This window comes from Sphaeramia orbicularis, chromosome 24 (genome assembly GCF_902148855.1).
Source record: "Sphaeramia orbicularis chromosome 24, fSphaOr1.1, whole genome shotgun sequence".
In the NCBI taxonomy this organism is placed as follows: Eukaryota; Metazoa; Chordata; class Actinopteri; order Kurtiformes; family Apogonidae; genus Sphaeramia; species Sphaeramia orbicularis.
The window spans coordinates 37,551,381-37,570,540 of NC_043979.1; the positions used below are offsets into that span (position 1 = coordinate 37,551,381).

The 19,160-nt window shown below is 36.4% G+C and overlaps 1 protein-coding gene across 6 annotated transcripts in view; it reads left to right on the forward strand.

Moving 5' to 3' along the window:
- utrn (utrophin) overlaps positions 1 to 19,160 on the forward strand; it is a 397,580-nt gene that overhangs the window by 113,962 nt on the left and 264,458 nt on the right. For all 6 annotated transcript variants that reach the window (XM_030127978.1, XM_030127982.1, XM_030127981.1 and 3 more), the window contains 10 exons: positions 3,619 to 3,754; positions 6,972 to 7,121; positions 9,686 to 9,838; positions 12,010 to 12,111; positions 12,327 to 12,447; positions 12,931 to 13,148; positions 13,469 to 13,586; positions 13,800 to 14,005; positions 14,922 to 15,076; positions 16,875 to 17,064. In XM_030127978.1, coding sequence (XP_029983838.1) covers positions 3,619 to 3,754; positions 6,972 to 7,121; positions 9,686 to 9,838; positions 12,010 to 12,111; positions 12,327 to 12,447; positions 12,931 to 13,148; positions 13,469 to 13,586; positions 13,800 to 14,005; positions 14,922 to 15,076; positions 16,875 to 17,064 — 1,549 coding nt within the window. The remainder of the gene's footprint in view (positions 1 to 3,618; positions 3,755 to 6,971; positions 7,122 to 9,685; positions 9,839 to 12,009; positions 12,112 to 12,326; positions 12,448 to 12,930; positions 13,149 to 13,468; positions 13,587 to 13,799; positions 14,006 to 14,921; positions 15,077 to 16,874; positions 17,065 to 19,160) is intronic.

A 19,160-nucleotide genomic window follows, 5' to 3' on the forward strand; every position in this document is an offset into this window, starting at 1 on the left:
CCTCCAAAGCCCCGCCCACTTCCCCTAGCCTGAGCTCTGATGCTCGCCTCCTCTCACCTGATGCGTGCGGAGGAAGCGGAGGGGCAGGTCCGGTCCACTTCGGTGTGTCCACAGACCCCTCCCTCAGTAATCAGATGCATCATCCACCTGCCACGGCCCGCGGCCCCTGTTCCATCAGTAGACCCTGTATTTAAGGGTCTGGTCTGTGCAGAGCTGGGTCAGTGTCTTCACTGCACCACGGAGATGAGATGCCCAGGCGACGGGGGCGCGCACTGTGAACGCGCGGCCTCCACGAATTTTCCGTGGACATTTGAGTTTTCATAGTTCATACATTTATCATCCTACATAATCCTACACTGTGTGACACTATGTACATGTACCTGTATGAGTCCCACGGTCATAAAAGCTGAGCTTTATGCAGACCTGTTCAGTCCAGTTCAGCTGACTTCCAGACTTTTATCTCCATCCTTCATTCATCGGACTCCTGTTTGTTCTCCTTAGTTGTTGTTTCTGTTAATAAATCCGTTTATTCCCTTCCACATGAGCATTTGAGTTCTATCCATACACATCCTAGAAAGACTGTGGTCAGTGACAGGAGAAGCAGCGCGAGTGATGCGTCAGATTCAGAGGTACCCGTATAGGATGTGAGACGGCGATAATGGATCGGATGCTGGACGGCCGTAATAGATGATTGACAGGAGGCTCAGCCAGGTTCGGCCAATTATTTTATTCGGACCGAATAAAATGATTGGTCAGACTTTTATCAGAAATGTACGAGAATTAAACATTTTTTGAGTTTCAATACCTGGTGGATTTCTTTTACATTTTAGTTTGACACACGCTTATTAGGAGCATTTTAAGATGGCAAAAGAAAAGTATAAAAATGCCACATCATACTGTATAGCTTTAAGCTCTCACTCTCTCTACTTCTTTTGTAAAGCACTTTAAAAATAACCACAGTGGGCCAAAGTACTGTACAGAGGAATAAATAAAAAACAAAATAAAAGAATAAAATACAAGAATAGATTAAAGACATAAAACAGCTGTACAACTAAAATTTGTGTTGTACAGAAGAATAGAAAAGCAAAATGAGACTAAAATAAATTATTCGTGTATTGCATGTATCTAATTGTGTACATCAGGTTTTTAGAGAAAAAAATATCACACTGATCATGTAGAGGACTTCAAAAGTCATTTATCAAATATGATATGTTTGGTATTATAGGGTTAAGTAAAACACTTTCACCATTTATAAGGCATTCCCTTACAGCAGAGCAGAATAAAGTGCTTATTAAAGTGCAGATGCATGTATGACAAAGTGCAGCTTAGTGATTTATTTGAGGTAGGGAGGGTGATGATGACATGATGCCATGTAAGGGAATCATTGAGCTTGTTTACATGACCATAAAAATCTGATAACTGGGAGTAAGCAGATAGTTGTAATAATCAGATCTGACGTGTTTACATGCACTTCAGAAATGCAATCATCGAAAACCCCTGCCTTACATGTTTCAGGCCAGTATCAGATTTACTTACATAACATACATACACTCAAACTTCCCATTATTATCTTCTGCTCACATTTGACTACACTGCTGTTTTCTACAGTTTTTAATTGTTTTTGTACATGTACAGATGGAAAAGAATTAAATAAATCATATTAATGGGGAATACATGCATGACATCAGAGCAGGGGTGTTAAACTTATGTCAGTTCAGGGGCCACATTCAGCCCAATACGATCTGAACTGGGCCGGACCAGTAAAATAACAGTGAAAAAAGTAACATTACATTATGGAAATGCTAACATCTACAAAGTTTGATTAAAAAAAAATGTGATTAATATAAACAACCTGAAATTTCTTAAGAAAAATAAGTGCAATTTTAACAATATTATGCCTCAGTTTAACATTTACACATGTGCATTACAACTTACAGATCACAGTAGATCTACAAATACACAAAACATTTAGTTACAGGCAGAATATTGGAAAAACAGCACTTAATTTACTTTTAACATTTTAGGTTGATATTTGTTCAGGTTATTCAGATTTTGTCTGAAAAGATTGTTTGTAAATGTGAACATTTTCATGGAATTAACTTTTTTACACTAAAACAAAAGAGAAAATTGTGTAGTTGTCATTATTTATAGGTTATTGTGAAAGAATTTTACTGGTCTGATCCACTTTAGATCATATTGTTCTGTATGTGGAACCTGAACTAAAAAGATTTTAACACCCCTGATCGTTAATGTCTTCAGTGTAATTTTTGCATTTTAAAAATTCATCCCACGGGCCAGATCAGACCCTTTGGCGGGCCAGTTTTGGCTCACAGACCGTATCTTTACCACATGTGCATCAAAGTATAGGGAGAAATCCATGTGTGTCCATTCGATTTCTGGAAAAGCACATCAGATTAAGATGTTTACATGACCACTTGAATAATCTGATAACTACAGAAATCAGATTATGATGGAAGTATTAGTGTACATGTAAATGGGCTCAGTATAGTTCAGAAATGGGTGCTTCTATGAAACTGGTCCCAAAAAACAGGACACTGGGGCTAAAAATTCAAACCAGATGTAGACTAATGTTATGAAGCACTTCGGGTCTATTTTAAAAATAAATATTTACTGAGATAAAAGAGAAACTATTTTTCAGATAAAACACATTTTTATATATTTTTTATATTATTTATGCAAAAATCCGCATCTAGCACAGTAAAAAGGACACAAACATTTTGTGCTACTCTTTTTTTAAAATATCATTTTATTCTCTCGTAGGTACATTTTGGGAATCGAACTAATTATGCAAGGCAGAGTGTTTCACAAAAATGACCAATGTTGCAAAATCACTTGCGATTTATTTGTGTTTAAATGGGCAGGTTCTGCATGTAACGCAAGTGGACACGATGGGTTACACAGGCAACCTGGAAGGAGACTGAGATTCATGGAAAACCCACATGTCTGGATTAGAAAAACCACTGGGATTGTGAAATTTAACAGTGTCTTTATTTATAGCGGTATATAAGACCATTTACAGCCATGTTTTCAGATCAAATGCGCTGACACCCAGGTAGCTTTTCATGTCCCAATTTTAGTCCTATTTTTGGCCCCAATATTTGATTAAAAATTCATTCATTCTGGGATGGTTCAGAACAAGAGTGTAATTTTTTTTTGCATTTATCTGAGGTCATCATTAGGTACATCCTGGGGGGGAAATATGTCTAAATTTCTCTTTTATTATTGGGTCTAAAAAGCTGGAAAAGTGGCAGATACCAAAATGAACCCAGTTTCATAGAAGCAACCACATATTAAAGGAACATGTCACTTGCATTTTGACCAAAAATGAGTTCTTGATGTTTTTTCATTCCATTCAATACAGTAACTGACTTTACTGTGCAGTTAAACACAGAGGTTAGCCTTCCCTCTCCATCCCTGAGACATTTTCTGTCTTTATCAGTGTCAGGCAGGTTAACATTATCAGTGTGGTCAGTCTACAGCAGTAATTTACATGTACATTTTAGGATTAGGCCTGCAACCTGGGGAAATGAAGATCCTAATCTGAGTGTACAATGTGTGTGTGTGTGTGTGTGTGTGTGTGTGTGTGTGTGTGTGTAGACTGACTGGAGGAGATCCAGCCCTGTCAGACCTGGTGAGGAGAAGCGGGGAGCTGGCTTTATGGCTGGAACAGGCCGAAAACGCAGTCAGTTCTCTATCCGTCACTGCCACGGACAAAAACCTCAAAGAACTCAAGGTACAGTGAACCCTGAAATAAGCCCATAGAAGTTTGAGACTCAGCTGATGCTTCATTTAAGGACAGATTTCTATTCTCCTTCTACTCCGTTATGGCTGAATTACTGCAAGTCGGGGTCGGCTCTCACTTGTTTTCTCTTTCTTTTATACTTTAAATCCCACCTCCTCCACCATATCCACAAGTAGATTTCTGTATAGAGCTCACTGGAATATTCTGTACCAAACTGGTCACAGAACACGCACAGAACATCAGCTTCTTTTCTAACCTTTCCCTAAAGAAAACACATTGTTTAATAGCTTGTCGGCTCATTCTACTTAAATGGAAAGACAGAAATCCACCGACATTCAACCTTTGAATTAAAGGCCTTATGATCTATCTGGCATTAGAGAAAATAAGATATACCACAAGAGACAATGCAGCCGTATTCTATGCAATTTATTTTGTTTTGTTTTGTCTCATTTTTTTTGTCTCATATATATATATATATATATATATATATATATATATATATAATATATATATAAGTATATATATATAGATATATATAATATATTGTATGGATATATATATATATATATAGTATGTATGTATGTATATATATATTATATATATGATATATATATATATATATAGTGTATGTATATATGTATTATATATATGTATATATGTATATATGTATATATATATATATGGATATATGTATATATGTAGATATATATATGTATGTATATTATATATGTATATATATGTATACATACATATATATATATATATATAATATATATATATATATATATATATATATATATATATATATGTATATATATATATCATATATGTAGATATATATATGTATATATTATATATGTGTATATAAAATATAAAAATTCAATAAAACAATTTTTGGAAGAAAAAAAAGAAACACATTGTATTAATCATTAGACATAACATAACAGACGTAACACGAACTAACAAGATCCACTGTTCTCATGCTTATATGGCAATGCTGAAATTAAATAAATAAAAGTGCAATTCAGATATAACAGAAATTTGGAGATCAAGTGTCTCAGTAAAACCACACAAAAAACTAAATACAAAAGAGTATAAGCCAAAAAAAAAAAATCTTAATTTGACCTCCTAAGACCCACTGTCCACATTTGTGGACAAGAGCTTCACAATTTTATACACAAAAAAAAAAGAAAACTGTCCACCACAAAGGACATTCCATAAAAATTTTAAAAATTGCATCTGATAAAAACTGTTGCATCATGATGTTTCCAATATAGGCACTTATTTAATCAAAAACTAAAAAGCTTGTACTTTGCTGACATGTCCTGGGTCTTAGGAGGTTAAAATACATAATACAAAAGACAATCCCCACAGCTGGGACTAGTATCACGTAGCACTTAACCTAATGTTTGCTAAGCACTAAATGATTTAATTTTTAGAGTCATTAACTCAGCAACTAAACACACTATACATTAGATTCCTTTAAACCATTTGAAAAGCATTGACTCCTGCAGTCACAAATATTCTACTCACACTATTCCACTGAGGTCTATTCAGTAATAATCTCATAGCATCATTATGGGCTACATTAGTTCTCTATAAGATAATACGATTGTAATTCAACCACATGTGTGCAATAGAGGTAAGTGTACAAGGAACACAGACCCTTCACAGTATCTGCACATGCGCAAAAACATGGCTGACAGAATTTTAGCTTGTACATACAGTTGCGTAAAAAAAATATTAGACCATCGAAAGTTATCAAAAACAATGGTTATGCAATCCAGTACTAACTCCTGTGTGTATCATGTGACTAAAACAGACAGAAAAGAAAACATGGAATGCCTAAAAGCACTGTTTTTGGCAGTACAATGCCATAGATATTGATGTACGAACTTATTGATTTTGGGATGCTCTTATTTTATTTTTATTTTTTGTCGTTTTTAACCTCAGTGAGACTTCCATGGTTAATTTTTTTTTTTTTTTCAAGAAAGAAAAAACTGTGTACAGCACTGTGCAAGTTTTTGGCCACATTTAGCTTAGATTTTTCAGGGTTGAAATGAGCATACATGTTTATTTCATTTATTTTCATTCTCTTTCTTTGTACACGACAAGAAAATACAGTAAATTTGTGCACAGCCTTAAAAAAACACAAAAACTGAACTAAATGGCTTCTAAACATTAATTTAAAAGGTTATTTAGTGTGACCTCTGACCTCATGACAAGAAGCAGCACAAATAATTAGAAACATCTGACATGTGTTGAATGAAACCTGGTGTAAAAAAATCAGAAAATTTAGGCTTTACATCTCATGTTGTCTGAACAAAAGAGTTAAAGACATGTTAAGTGCAAAGAGAGGTCACTCTAAATATGACCACTTTGATTTTTCCCTGAAACTTTTGTTTTACAGCTGTACATACCTCACATACAGTTGCAGAAAAAATTATTAGACCGTCAAAAGTCATCAGAAACAATGGTTATGCAATCAAGTACAAACTCCTGTGTGTATCATGTGACTAAAACATGCAGAAAAGAAAACATGGAATGCCTAAAAGCACTGTTTTTGTCAGTATAATACCTTAGATATTGGTGTAAGAACTGAAGTGATTTTGGTTTTTATCAAGAAAACCATGGAAAATGGACAGATATCAGCTCTGAAATTAAACTCTTATGAGCTGTGTTTTTGTTGTTATCATTATATTTGTCCAAACAAATGTACCTTTACTTGCACCAGACATTAAAATGAACAAGAAATTGAAGAAAACGAGGGCGATCTAATACTTTTTTCCATGACTGTATAACAGACAGGGACATCTAAATATCGTCATCCTCTGTCAGTTACTCTGATAAAATGTCCCAGTTATTTGACCTTATTATACACAGCGAGATTATTATCCAGCCACTAAAAATCAGTACATTTTAAATATTTATCCTCTGCCCGCTCTCTACAGATCAATACTGTATTCACACCCAGAAAATACATTTATAGCACATCCACATTTTAGAAGAATGTAGACTTCTTGCTAAAATGTGACACCCCTGTTGAGTACATTACAATTGTGATGCACTCTCAGCTCATTTCCTCAGAGAAAACAGAATTAAATGTTATCCTGCGTTCTACTTCTGAACCTCACTCTTGTTTATATTTATTTTCACATAATCAATGTTTCTTCGTGGATTTAAGGGTCACTGGTTTTTTTCCCTGCAGGCTTTAGCTGAGGAAATGGATGCACAAAACGAACGTCTCGGCTGGTTGAACAAACACGCCCCTCAGGTCCTGGCCAATCCGAGTGTGAGCCCTCAGACCAGAGACCTACATGTTTCCAAACTAAGGGCCATCAACCTCAACTGGAGCAAAGTAAGGGTCGGACCGCTTCTGCTAACAAGTCCATAATGTAGCTTTTAACAGGTTTAGTGGCCTTTTTTTTATTTCTGGAGTAGACTGTCCGTGGCTTTTTGTCTGAAAAAACACTGATCTAACATCGTCTTTTACCTCTTCCTTCTTGTCATTTATACACTTTTGTTTTATCTGTTTATATCTATTTACCGTACTTTCCGGACTATAAGCCGCACTCACCCAGTCTCCAACGTCTCTCCATCGATTCATTGATGCCAAGCTTACGTGCAGCATCTTTATTTCCTTCTTCGTCAGCCCGATCAATTGTTAGCCCAGAAAACATAAATTAGCCGCATCGTTTTAGAGCTGCGGGTTCACAGTGTGTGGGAAAAAAGTAGCGGCTTATAGACCAGAAAGTACGGTAACTGTTTTTTTTTTCTCATGACTATACTTTTTATTGCTTCCCTGCTATAATGCTTTAAATGTTTTATGTCACAGGTGTCAAACATGCGGCCCGGGGGCCAAATTTGGCCCGCCAAAGGTTCCATTCCGGCCCACAGGATGAAAGTGCAAAAATGAACCTGAACAGTCAAGGTTGTCAAAATCATTTTGGTTCAGGTTTCACATACAGACCAATGTGATCTACAGTAAAAAATAACAACACAATAACCCATAAATAATGACAACTACAAATCTTCTTTGTGAAAAATTATGTGGAAAAAATTTAAGTGAAAAAAAATAGCATTACACTATGAAAATATTTACATTACAAAAACTATTCTTTCACAATAAAACACAAATAAATACATAAATAAAAACAAAGATGAGCAACCCAAAATGTGCAATTTGAACAATATTCTGCCTGTTACTAAATGTTTTGTGCATTTATGGATCCACTGTGATCTGTAGTTGTGTTAATAATAAGAGATGGAACATTGTAGAAATTGTTCAAATTTCAGTTCCGAACTCCAAAATTTTGACAATATTCTGCCTGTTACCAAATGTTTATGTAACATTGTGTGTGAATGTACATGTATAAATAATAAGTCGAGGCATAATATTGTTAAAGTTGCACAAATTTTTCAAATGAAATTTCTGTTTTTTCAGGTTATTCACATCTTTTTTTGTAAAATGTAAATATTTTCATAATTTAATTGTTTGTTTTTTTTTTTGTACTAAAACAAAAGAAAAACTTGGATTTGTCATTATTTATAGGTTATTAAGTCATTATTTTACTGGTCTGGCCCGCTTGAGATGAGATTGGGCTTAATATGGCCCCTGGACCAAAATGAGTTTGACACCCCTGTTTTATGTAAAGCACTTTGAATGGTCTTGTATATGAAATGTGCTATATAAATAAACCTGCCTTGCCTTTATTTTTTTAATTTAATTTTATTTTTTGTTTTAATTTAGTTTATTTTGAATATGCAACAAAACAAAGTAATCTTACTTAGCCCTTATAAATTAAACAGATTATAAGAAAACAAACAAACAAAAAACAACACCTATACATAATGAAAAAGTATGTCTTCATTTGCACATCCAGAAAGGAGTGGGAGGAAATATAACTTATTTAATTCCACCCCTTCTCCCCAAAACAGTCTATCGTTTAAATTCCTATCAGCGTAATATGTGAAAAATCACGTCCTTTGTATCAGTTAACCTCACGTATCATTTTCTCATACACACCTATATTGACATACCAGAAAAGCACAAAAAAAAAAAAAAAAAAGTTCACACGGGAAGAAATACACTTAACATCTGCCTCATTTTTTAGTGCAAAAGTTTACAATTCTGGGTCAAATGACTCTACAGTAGCTCTGATTGGCACAGATAGAACATCTTTTGTGGTGCAGTCATATGATGCGCAGCATGTTAGTAACCACAGAGAATGTGAACAGGAATATTTATTGTTTTTTTATACAGTCACAAAATGTCAAACAGTTTTCTTTGTATTGTGCAAGATGCAAAATTGGCAGGACAGTGAGGTGAGAAAGCCTTTTCTAATTTGAGGAGAATCTATTGTTCCTTGTTTTTTGGCTGCTCTGTGAAACTCCGCAAAAAAACAGAAAGAAAACCTTGTATGCTGGCGTTGTGGAAGGAGTCAGTTGCTTGTTTTTAATGGGTTTATCCCTGTTGAGAAGGAACATACATAACTGTGTCTTAGGCCAACATTTGGTTTGTTATTTTGGCTGGTTGGTAATGAACATACATATTTATCAGTTGTTTTTCTTTCATATGCTACAAAAATATTCAGTAAATATGTGCACAGTATATTAAACTCACAAACAGAACTTAATGGCTTCTAAGGGGTAGAGTCAGTATTTAGTGAGGCATGCACGCTCATAACAAATAAACAAAAAAAATGAATAGAATAAATCTTTTATTGTGTAGGAAAAATAGTTAAAGATGTGTTTAGTGTAAAAAGGTTGTTGAAACTCCTGATTTTATCTTAAGACAGAAACCTAGAATTGCATATGTGTGGTCATTATAACATTACTAAAACAAATCTAAACTTATACACACTACTCTATGTGTCATTTCTGCATATAATCATCTCATTCTACTTCCCTTTTTTCCTTTAGGTGACCCATGAGTTGTTGGACAAGGTGGGGGAGGTGGAGTCTAACCTGCAGAGCCACGCCCAGTTCCAGGACAGAATGAACCGGCTGACGGACTGGGTCGTCGTTACACACCAGACAATCACCACCAGAGGCCTGAGCCCCGGCCACGCACAGGTAGACCCATACCCTAAACCAGGGGTAGGCAACCTGTGGCTCTGGGGTCACATTTGGCTCTTTGGCCCTTTTCTTGTGGCTCCGTGTGGCTTTGTCAAAAAACATATGGAAATGAATAACACTAAGGCTATATTTATTTATTGACTTTTTTTTTTAATGTATTTTGTTATTATTGTTGAGACCATAAAGTCAGTCTGATGTTATGCAGCTGTAAAAATGTTGACTGTACTCCATATTAATCTAAAAATAGAAGCAGTAGAAGAAGTAATATATATATTTTTTTTAATTTTATTTATTTGCACATCATAAACAGCAAGAGAAAAAAAAAAACATAAAAAACAACATTCAAGCAACATAATTGTGCAGGAGAGGATCAAAGCCAAAAAAGGTGTATGTGAATACCTCCCCAGAAATAAACAATACACAGGACGAAGAAAAGACAAAAACAAACAAACAAAAAAAAATTTAAAATACGATATAACTAAAATAATAATTTAAAGTAAAAGCAATAGAAATACAAATCAAATCATATACAGCCTTACATTTTTTCATAAATTAGAGTCCTTTTCAGATGCTTTTTAAATAATGATAAAGAAGATGTTGATTGAAGTTCAGGTCGTAGATTATTCCAAAGATGTGGTCCATGATATTTTAGAGAATACTGACTGACAGAAGTTTGGCAGTACAGAAGATAAAATTTGCTTGAGTGTCATGTAAGATAGAAGACAACATAAAGAAGTTCTGGGAAACTTTGGGAAGGATATGAGTTATAGTTATAGAATAGCAGAGTACTTTCTTTTTTTATAGTTTATTTTTATTGTTTGATTTATGAAGAATACAAAACAAACATAAGTGACATTTGCGATACATTGACCATAATAAACCTTTGTGACTAACAATTGGTTTTAGTAATGTGACGTTGAAAGGAAAATTTTCCATTTCTTCCATTTATCATGACACTGTTTTTCTTGAGTCCTCAGTCTATGGGTCAGAATCTCCATCTCAAATATTCCATTCACAGTTTGTATCCAATTGTTAGTTGTAGGAGGTTCTAATCTGCACCATTTTTTGATAGTAGCCTTTTTACAGGCTGCTAATACTATTTTAAACAAATATCTATCATTTTTTCTTACATTATTACCAATAATGCATCCGAAATACATTACTAAACATGTTTTAAGGATTGCATAACCCAATATCTTAACAATTGTTGAATATACATCATCCCAAAATGATGCAAGTTTAGCACATAACCAAAAGACGTGTGCACGATTTACATTGACATTTCCACATTCTCTCGAACAAGGTTGAACTCTGGACACATATTTAGCTGTAATTTTAGGTGTTATAAAAAAACAAATTATATATGTTTTATTTATTTTATTGATTTGCACATCAAAAAACAGCAAGAGAAAAAAAGCCAAAAAAAAAAAACCAAGATCATTCAAACAAGGAACATCATTGTGCAGGAGAGGATAGAAACCAAAAACGGCTTATGTGAATACCTCCCCGAAAATAAACAATACACAGGAAGAAGAAAAGAAAGACAAAAAAGAATTAAAAATACAATATAACTGAAATAATAATCTAAAGTAAAAACAATAAAAATACAAATCAAAATAGAAAATCATCAAATACAAGTCAAATTTTTCTAGCAATGTTCCTTCCATGTTTTGGAAGAAGTGATTGACTGTTGAGTTCTCCAGATATTGATCCATTCCTCCTCTGAGACACAAGTAGAGTACTTTTTATTTTATGACACTGTATCTGTATTTTCATCTGTGCTCTCCATTGCAAAGAAAGCATTCTTATACCAGTACATTTTTGCTGCAAAACACAATAATGGCATTTTCTTTAGTATAGTTCTGTAATTTCTTTGTTGTTCTGTAAATGCACCAAAACTTTGATTTATTCTCCACATATTCCATGCAAACTATTCCAAAAGAGCTTCTTTATCAGTCACCACTTTGAGGTAAAACAGTTAGGGATATGTTTTGGCTCAAGACAATTTAGTTTTTCTATTTCTCTTCGAAAATAGCTCTTTTGATAGCAAAAGTTGCCGACCTATGCCCTAAATGTATCACCACAACTCAAACACCTAAACCGGTTATAGCAGCAGTCGCCTTGTATCACAAAAATCTTGTACCTAAAATGAGTTTTTTGCGTTGCAGGCTCTGGAGGCATCCATGAGAGACCGAAAGAAGGACCTGGAGGACCTGTTGGCTCATTCCATAGAACTACAGAGACGGCAGCAGCTGTTGCCTCAGGAAAAGGTCCTGGTTTCCATTGTGATTTAATTTAATTAAGAAACACCTTGGTTTTATTTTATAATTGTTGTGTATTGCTTAAGGGCAATTCTATTACTTTAATTAATGATGAACTTGAGATGCACTGTGCATTGGCTGTTGTGTTAAACTCTGGATGCACTCGCTTCTTGTCCTCTAGTATTTTGCGCTAAGTAATCATTTGTATGCATTCGTGTGTATAGAGTAAAGTAGAGCAGCTGGCGTCCGATTGGAAGGCTCTGGATGGACGACTGAGGGAATCTCTCCAGCCACCTGTCTCTCCGTGGACACAGCACCAGCTCGTCGTCCAGCACCAGCAACTGGGTAAAAATATCTGAAGAATTAATGATTGAAAAAGAAAAAAAAAAAAAAAAAAATCAGTCTCAAGAGCATAGAGAAAGCGAGGAAGAATAAGGTCCCCCGTGAGGTATTATATTCTTAACAAGGCACAGAAATCATTCACGGGAAAGGACAAACAAATATTTATTTGCATAAAGATAATTAGTACGCAGGTGACATGTTTCAAATCCCTTATTGGCTCCTTATTATGGTGCATGAAAATGCATGATGAAATAATCAATGAGAGGGGAGCAACAAATTTCTGGTTGTGTAACGCTGAAACAAGCCCCGATGCCTCATTCATCATGATTTAGAGTGTTGCCACTATCCTCTGAGGGCCATTTGACAACGCCTCCTTTCTCGCTCTAACATCTTAAATGCTCATTGCATCATTTCCTTTTAAAGACCCTCTATATGTCAACATTACTCTCCTTGAGTTCCCTGCCTTTTTCCCGTGCCCTCCTTCAGTGTCTGCAGTCCCGTCCGCCGTGCAGATGGCCAGCCTGGTGAGCGAGGACCCCCACCACCAAACCCCACACACGCCAGAGTCCGTGGCGCCCACCGACCTGAACAAGACGGCCACTGAACTGGCAGACTGGCTTCTGCTCATTACCCAGATGCTGAAGTCTAACATTGTCACTGTGGGGGACGTGGATGAGATCAGGACCACCATGGGACGTCTACAGGTGAGAAGTCAGAAACACAGGAAGGAAGTAGTGGATTAAATAATTATTAGACAGACGGACAGACAGAGGGAACTTTATTGATCTGGTTGAATTCACTGGTCAAGGTAGCAACAGGATAGAGTGCAAGAAAATGTGAATATATAAAGTAGTGCAAAAAAAAAATACAAAAACTAACAGTAATAAGTAATAAAATTCTACAGACTAAGTAATCATTTACGTATGTCTGTAATGGGAAACTGCTAAAAAGGTTTGTCATTATATATATATTTTTTAAACTTTTATTCAGGTGTGTTATTACTGCTTGTGTTTTGTCCTGGTAGGTGACAAAGACTGACCTGGAGCAGCGTCACCCACAACTCGAGGACATTTTCACCTTGGCTCAAAACATCAAAAACAAGACCTCGAATGTGGACGTTCGCACATCCATCACTGAAAAACGTAAGTACATAACGAGATTATTTAGTACAAAAACTTACCAGCCTATGCGTGAGTGACATGACATTTGGTAGAACTATATTATCTGCTTTAAAGACGAGAGTAAAGATCAGATTTTTTTCTGGATGTGCACAGGTTGTTTTTCTTCTGTAACTGGGTTGGTTTTATGAGGCTAATTCTGAATGACAATATCACTCTTGATGTGTCTGTATGTAGTGGAGAAGGTACGCAGCCAGTGGGACAGCACTCAGTACGGTGTTGAGGCGCGGCTCCAGCAGCTGGACAACATGATTGGCCACAGCAACCAGTGGGAGGAGCAAAGAAAGGAAGTGACGGCCCTTATTGGCAGCAACGAAGGACGTTTCCACAACATGCTCCAGCAGTCCAGAGACCCTCTGACTAAACAGCTCGCTGTCAACAAGGTTAGAGAAAAGTTTCACTTCTCAACTTTGTTTCAATGTCCCCAGGGTTCCCAATGCCTGTCCTTCCTGAGGTCATTTGCGCTCATTCTGTATCCATGTCATTATAGTAGACTGGAAGGCACTCCGGGGACTTTGTTCACTTCTGTAATAGAGAGGAAAAAATCTTAGACCAAACAACTTTACTTTATAGTTAGTGTTAGAGGTCCTTTCCACAGTTTATAAGTCTGAACAAGGTGAGGCTGAATAAATCACCCACTGCAGTATCACTATGAACCTTAATAACATTCATACACCCATATCATCCATCATTTTAATTTGAGATGATGACTGAGGTGAGACTTGGGAACAAATTCACAGGCGACTGGATGCATTACCGGAGCTGAACACTAGAGGGCAACTGAGTGTAATACAATTCAGCAGGCGAGATACACACTTCGATTTATTTTGCCCAGTATGGATGAATAATTGTCCATTTAAAACTGTGCAGTGCACCTTTTGTTTAAAGAATGAAAGGCTGGGAGGTCATACATGGATGACTTGTTTGCTGATACAAAATTAAAAATAATGATACTGTTTTATGAATAACAGTAGGGTCTTATGTAACCTGCTTGATTAAGTAGAGGTTAAACTAACAACGTCAGATAGCCAGGCAGAGGAATAACAAATTTCTTTGGGTTTTTAATTCCTCAAGTTTAATTGCATTTTGTTATGTTTGGAGAACAGGTCATTAATATACCTGCACAGCAATTTGTCTTACCAAGAGCAGATATCCAACCACAGCCTTATATAGACAGCAGTGCATGCCCATACATAATATAAAAAATAGATTAGTGCCAGCAGGGATGACATTTGATTCACATCCATCAATCCACAATGTCCTAATGACCCTTTCACCGCTACGTTCATTGTTTTACAGGCTTTTCTCCAAGACCTGGGCCAAGGCCAAGCGATAGTAGCGACCTTCAATGAGCTGTCCAATCATCTTTTGCGAGAGTATTCCACTGACGACACCAGGAGGATCAAAGAGGTCACGGATAAACACAATACGGCCTGGAACAGCATCAACAATAGGTGCGTACTCCAATTGTTTACCTGGAAGTACCATGACATATAAGAGCTGACGTGCTGAAATCACACACCTTACCAGTAGCTGCATGTAAAACCCAGTCGCTCACAGTTCCATCTGTGTTGCCATGGCAATGCTATATGTGGGTTGTAGCAATATACATAATCTATACATCCAGGTAACCAATAGAACATCAGCTTAACGCACAACAAAACCAACTGTGGGATCAAACAACAAGTATCTCAAACAAGCTCTGACATTCTGAGACCAGCGTGTATTATGAATGATTTAATTAAACAACAGACCCGTGAGGCTAACTCTGCAGCGCTAAGCTAACACTAAGCAGATCCAATAGTGCAAGTATTATTTCTGTACTGCTAAAACTCACTGACTGCGACAAAGAAAAGCAAAACTAAACTCTTGCATTATGATGCGATGATTATGAATTTTGTCTCATCTTTGCTGTTTTCTGGTCCTTACTTGGTTTAACCCATAAAGACCCAAACATCCACTGGCGACCAAAATCATTTACTGCTATAAAAGGTTAAACACCTGTTGATCCACTAATCCTATCAATACATGTAAATACATGTATAATTGGTATAAAATACAGTTATTCATCTTTCCATGGTCATCAGATATGACCACATTTAGACGTTCAGAGGCTCTGTAGTTACCGTGGAAACAATGTCATCCTCTACAACATTGATTCACCAGTAAAACCCATAGAGTGGGATCAATGACAGTGGATGGAGATGCTTGGTATATGTTAAGCTAATGATATATTTTACTGAAAAAGTCACTTTTTCCTCCTTTTCCTCAACTTTCAATTTGAACTTTTGTGGATATCAATCATGATCAGTAAGTTAAATGTAGGAAAATACCTCATTTTCACTTGAGAATGCAAAATACTGAGCATAATATTAGAATAAATGATGATAAATTGCCTTTTTTATGTTCAAGTAATGATAGATATGCTGAAGAAGCCACTTTTTCTTGTATGCAACTGTCAGTGCTTTGATCTCCTTGTCCTAAAGGTTTTGGCTTTTTTACATTAAATAATTGTCTTGATTGGAAACAGCATAATACAATAGGGCAGTTTATTCAGACATTTTTTTTAAATAAAATGCCCATAGCGGTGGAAAGCTTTTTTTTTCCTTTTTTTTAAAATTTTTTTTAGTATAACTGTGAAACTCATACAAAAATGTACAAGATATAGTAACCCTCAACTTTAATCTGAGCTTGTATGAACATCTTTATGATCAGGGAATTAAGTATAGGAAAATATTTGATTTTCACTGAGAAACACAAATACAAAGGATAATATTTTAATAAACACTGATAAATCACTTAAGAATGATTAAATAGGACCAGCTCCACTCTTGTTGTCTTTTTGTTTAATTATTTATGCCTGATGAGTGCCACACCTACTGATATTATTGCCTCTATTTGTTTTCTTTCTTTATTTATTTATTTAATCTTAGATGGGAGTTTGTAGGGTGGGGGGAGGGATGGGGTGTGTATTGTGTTTTTTGTTATGTAGAAAATCCAAAAGTATTGTTTTTTTCTTGTATGACTGCCGACCTTGACTCCAATAAAAAGAATGTCGAATGATTAAATAGACAGAAAAAATCATTTGGGAACTGCCACAAAAGTAGCACTGGGTCTTTATGGTTTAAATGAATGAAGCCTCTGCTATCGGCTAATCCAATATTTTGTATTACACGGAAACAAATGGCCCAGGCTTTAACAGGTTAACGTCCATATGTTGGCCCGTGCTAACGTCTCAATACTGACTTTCAGGGCGAGTGATCGGCAGGCTCAGCTGGACACTGAGCTGAAGGGCCTGCAGATGTCCCTCCGAGAGCTCGAGTCCTTCCTGAAGTGGCTCCAGGAGGCGGAGACGACGGTCAACGTGCTGGCCGACGCCTCGCAAAGGGAAGACCTGTCTCAGGACTCTGCCCACGTGAAGGAACTGAGGCGACAACTAGAGGTAGGACAGAAAAAAGAGAGTTTGTGTAGAATCTATGTGCAGGTGTTTGGTATTATCCCAGCGTCAGCCTTCATTAACACACTTCTCTGTGTTGATGCGCCCACATGGATTCCACTGGTTAAAGGTGCACAGATGAGATGGCACCCAGAGGCGTTGTGGACGCCATTTGGCTCATATGCCTTCTTGTCCTGTGCTGCTAAGGAATTCTGTGTGTTTGCAAATCCCCGCTCACAGACTTGTCATTTACCCAGACCTTCCCTCAGGGGTCTCCTGACACACACCATCTTATGCTTGATGGAACATTTTAGAAACCAAATCGCTACTGCTGACTCTTACAACAAATAAAGTAGCTACTAAGTTTTTTTTTCCTCCCCTGATGCTGTAAAAGTTTCTCCATTTTCCAACATTAATCAGTCTGAGCTTTTGCATTTGTAACGTGCATTATTCTTTTTTAGACATGATCATTGATTCAGTGTGCGAAAAGATGTCGAAGTTTCCTCTTGATCTTACGATAAGCGTCTTGTACTTTGACAAAGGAGGCAGAAATGCTGCTGTTTCACACCTTTTCTTTTTACAACAAAAAGCTTCAGTGCAGTAATTACAGTCTTGGTTTTACTGTCTTGAATACCATAACATTATTACTCTTATTTCCAGTGCAGATTATTATCTTTTTTTTCCCTTAATGGGCCAAGGTTATAAAGCAAAGTGACACTGAATCTTTGCATGAACAGCTATAATGACATCTCAGATTCATTAACTTGGTGTTCGTGCTCTGCCTTAGACTTCTGGGGCTCATTGTGGAGTCCGGGCTGGTCTAGTAAAATTCTGTCAACTGGAGGGGAAATGGAAATGGGTATTATTATCACATTTATTTGCCCTTTCTAGTGATCTGTACTTGTTGTATCCAACACAATGCATCATGTATCTGTCGAAGACTCCGATAGGTCATAGATTTCATACTGTTGAGTCCTATTGATTAAAAACAAGGTCTAGTTATGAGGAAAACTGTGATGTGTAGGATGCAATTTGTTGAGGGGATGGGGGCGATCAACCCCCCGTCTGGTTTTTACATCCCTACTTCTGCTCAATGAATTTCATCCTCGGGGGAGGGGGGCACAACCAACCAATAAATAAAAATAACACTGATGTACAATTTTTTAGAAATGATTTGCTTCAGACATTAAATGTTCTAAATGTTACGTATTTTAATAAGATTAATTGGAAAATAAATGACAAAAGTGCCGGTTTGCTGATGTTTTCAAGGTATATGATTAAGTGTTATTACACATATATATTGGTGTATGTACATTTATATAATAGTTTTATAAATCTTCCACTAAATAGAACCTGTAAAGTGAATGCATTCTAATGTGCAGACAGTGTTTTGAAGTAGATCTTGTAGCTCTGAGACAAATATTCCTTTTGAGTCAAACCCATTCTCTCGTTAATTCTTGAATTTCACATTTTGACCCAAGGCTGTATCTTGGAAAGTTCAGCCAACCAGCATTTTTTACTTGATTTTTCTTTATCAGTGACTCTCATGTGGTAAAATTTCATTACTTTTATTCTGGAAGCATTTTCCTTGTAGACCAGTCTAACAAGCAGGTTGTGACTGAGTTTTCTTCCACCTATATCCTACATTACTGGCGCTGGCGTTCACCTGAACCAAACTGTCGGCAGTCTCAGAATTCACAAATATGTGGGGGGCCCATAGAGCGGTGGAGGGGGTCCAGTGGATACAGGTTAGAAGTTGTGAAAATTTCGTGTATAGTAGAGGAATAGAACCCGGGAGTTGGACATTGAAAGTATGTAAAGTTTCACATTTGTTTCACACCAGCGTTACGTTAGTTATGGACCTCACCTCCGCGTATATAACTGCCCCCCCCCCCCCCCCCCCCCCCGTTTTTCTGGACAAATCGCACCCTGGTGATGTGTGATGACATTCAAATTCATTCAGCATTACGATAATAATATGACGTACAATAACTAAACTAACCTTCCAATCACCATAAAATTGATGGTTACAGATGGACAGTGGCGGCTTCGTCTAATAGGTCACATTTTAAACACTGCTGCATGGTCTGTAAAAGTCATTG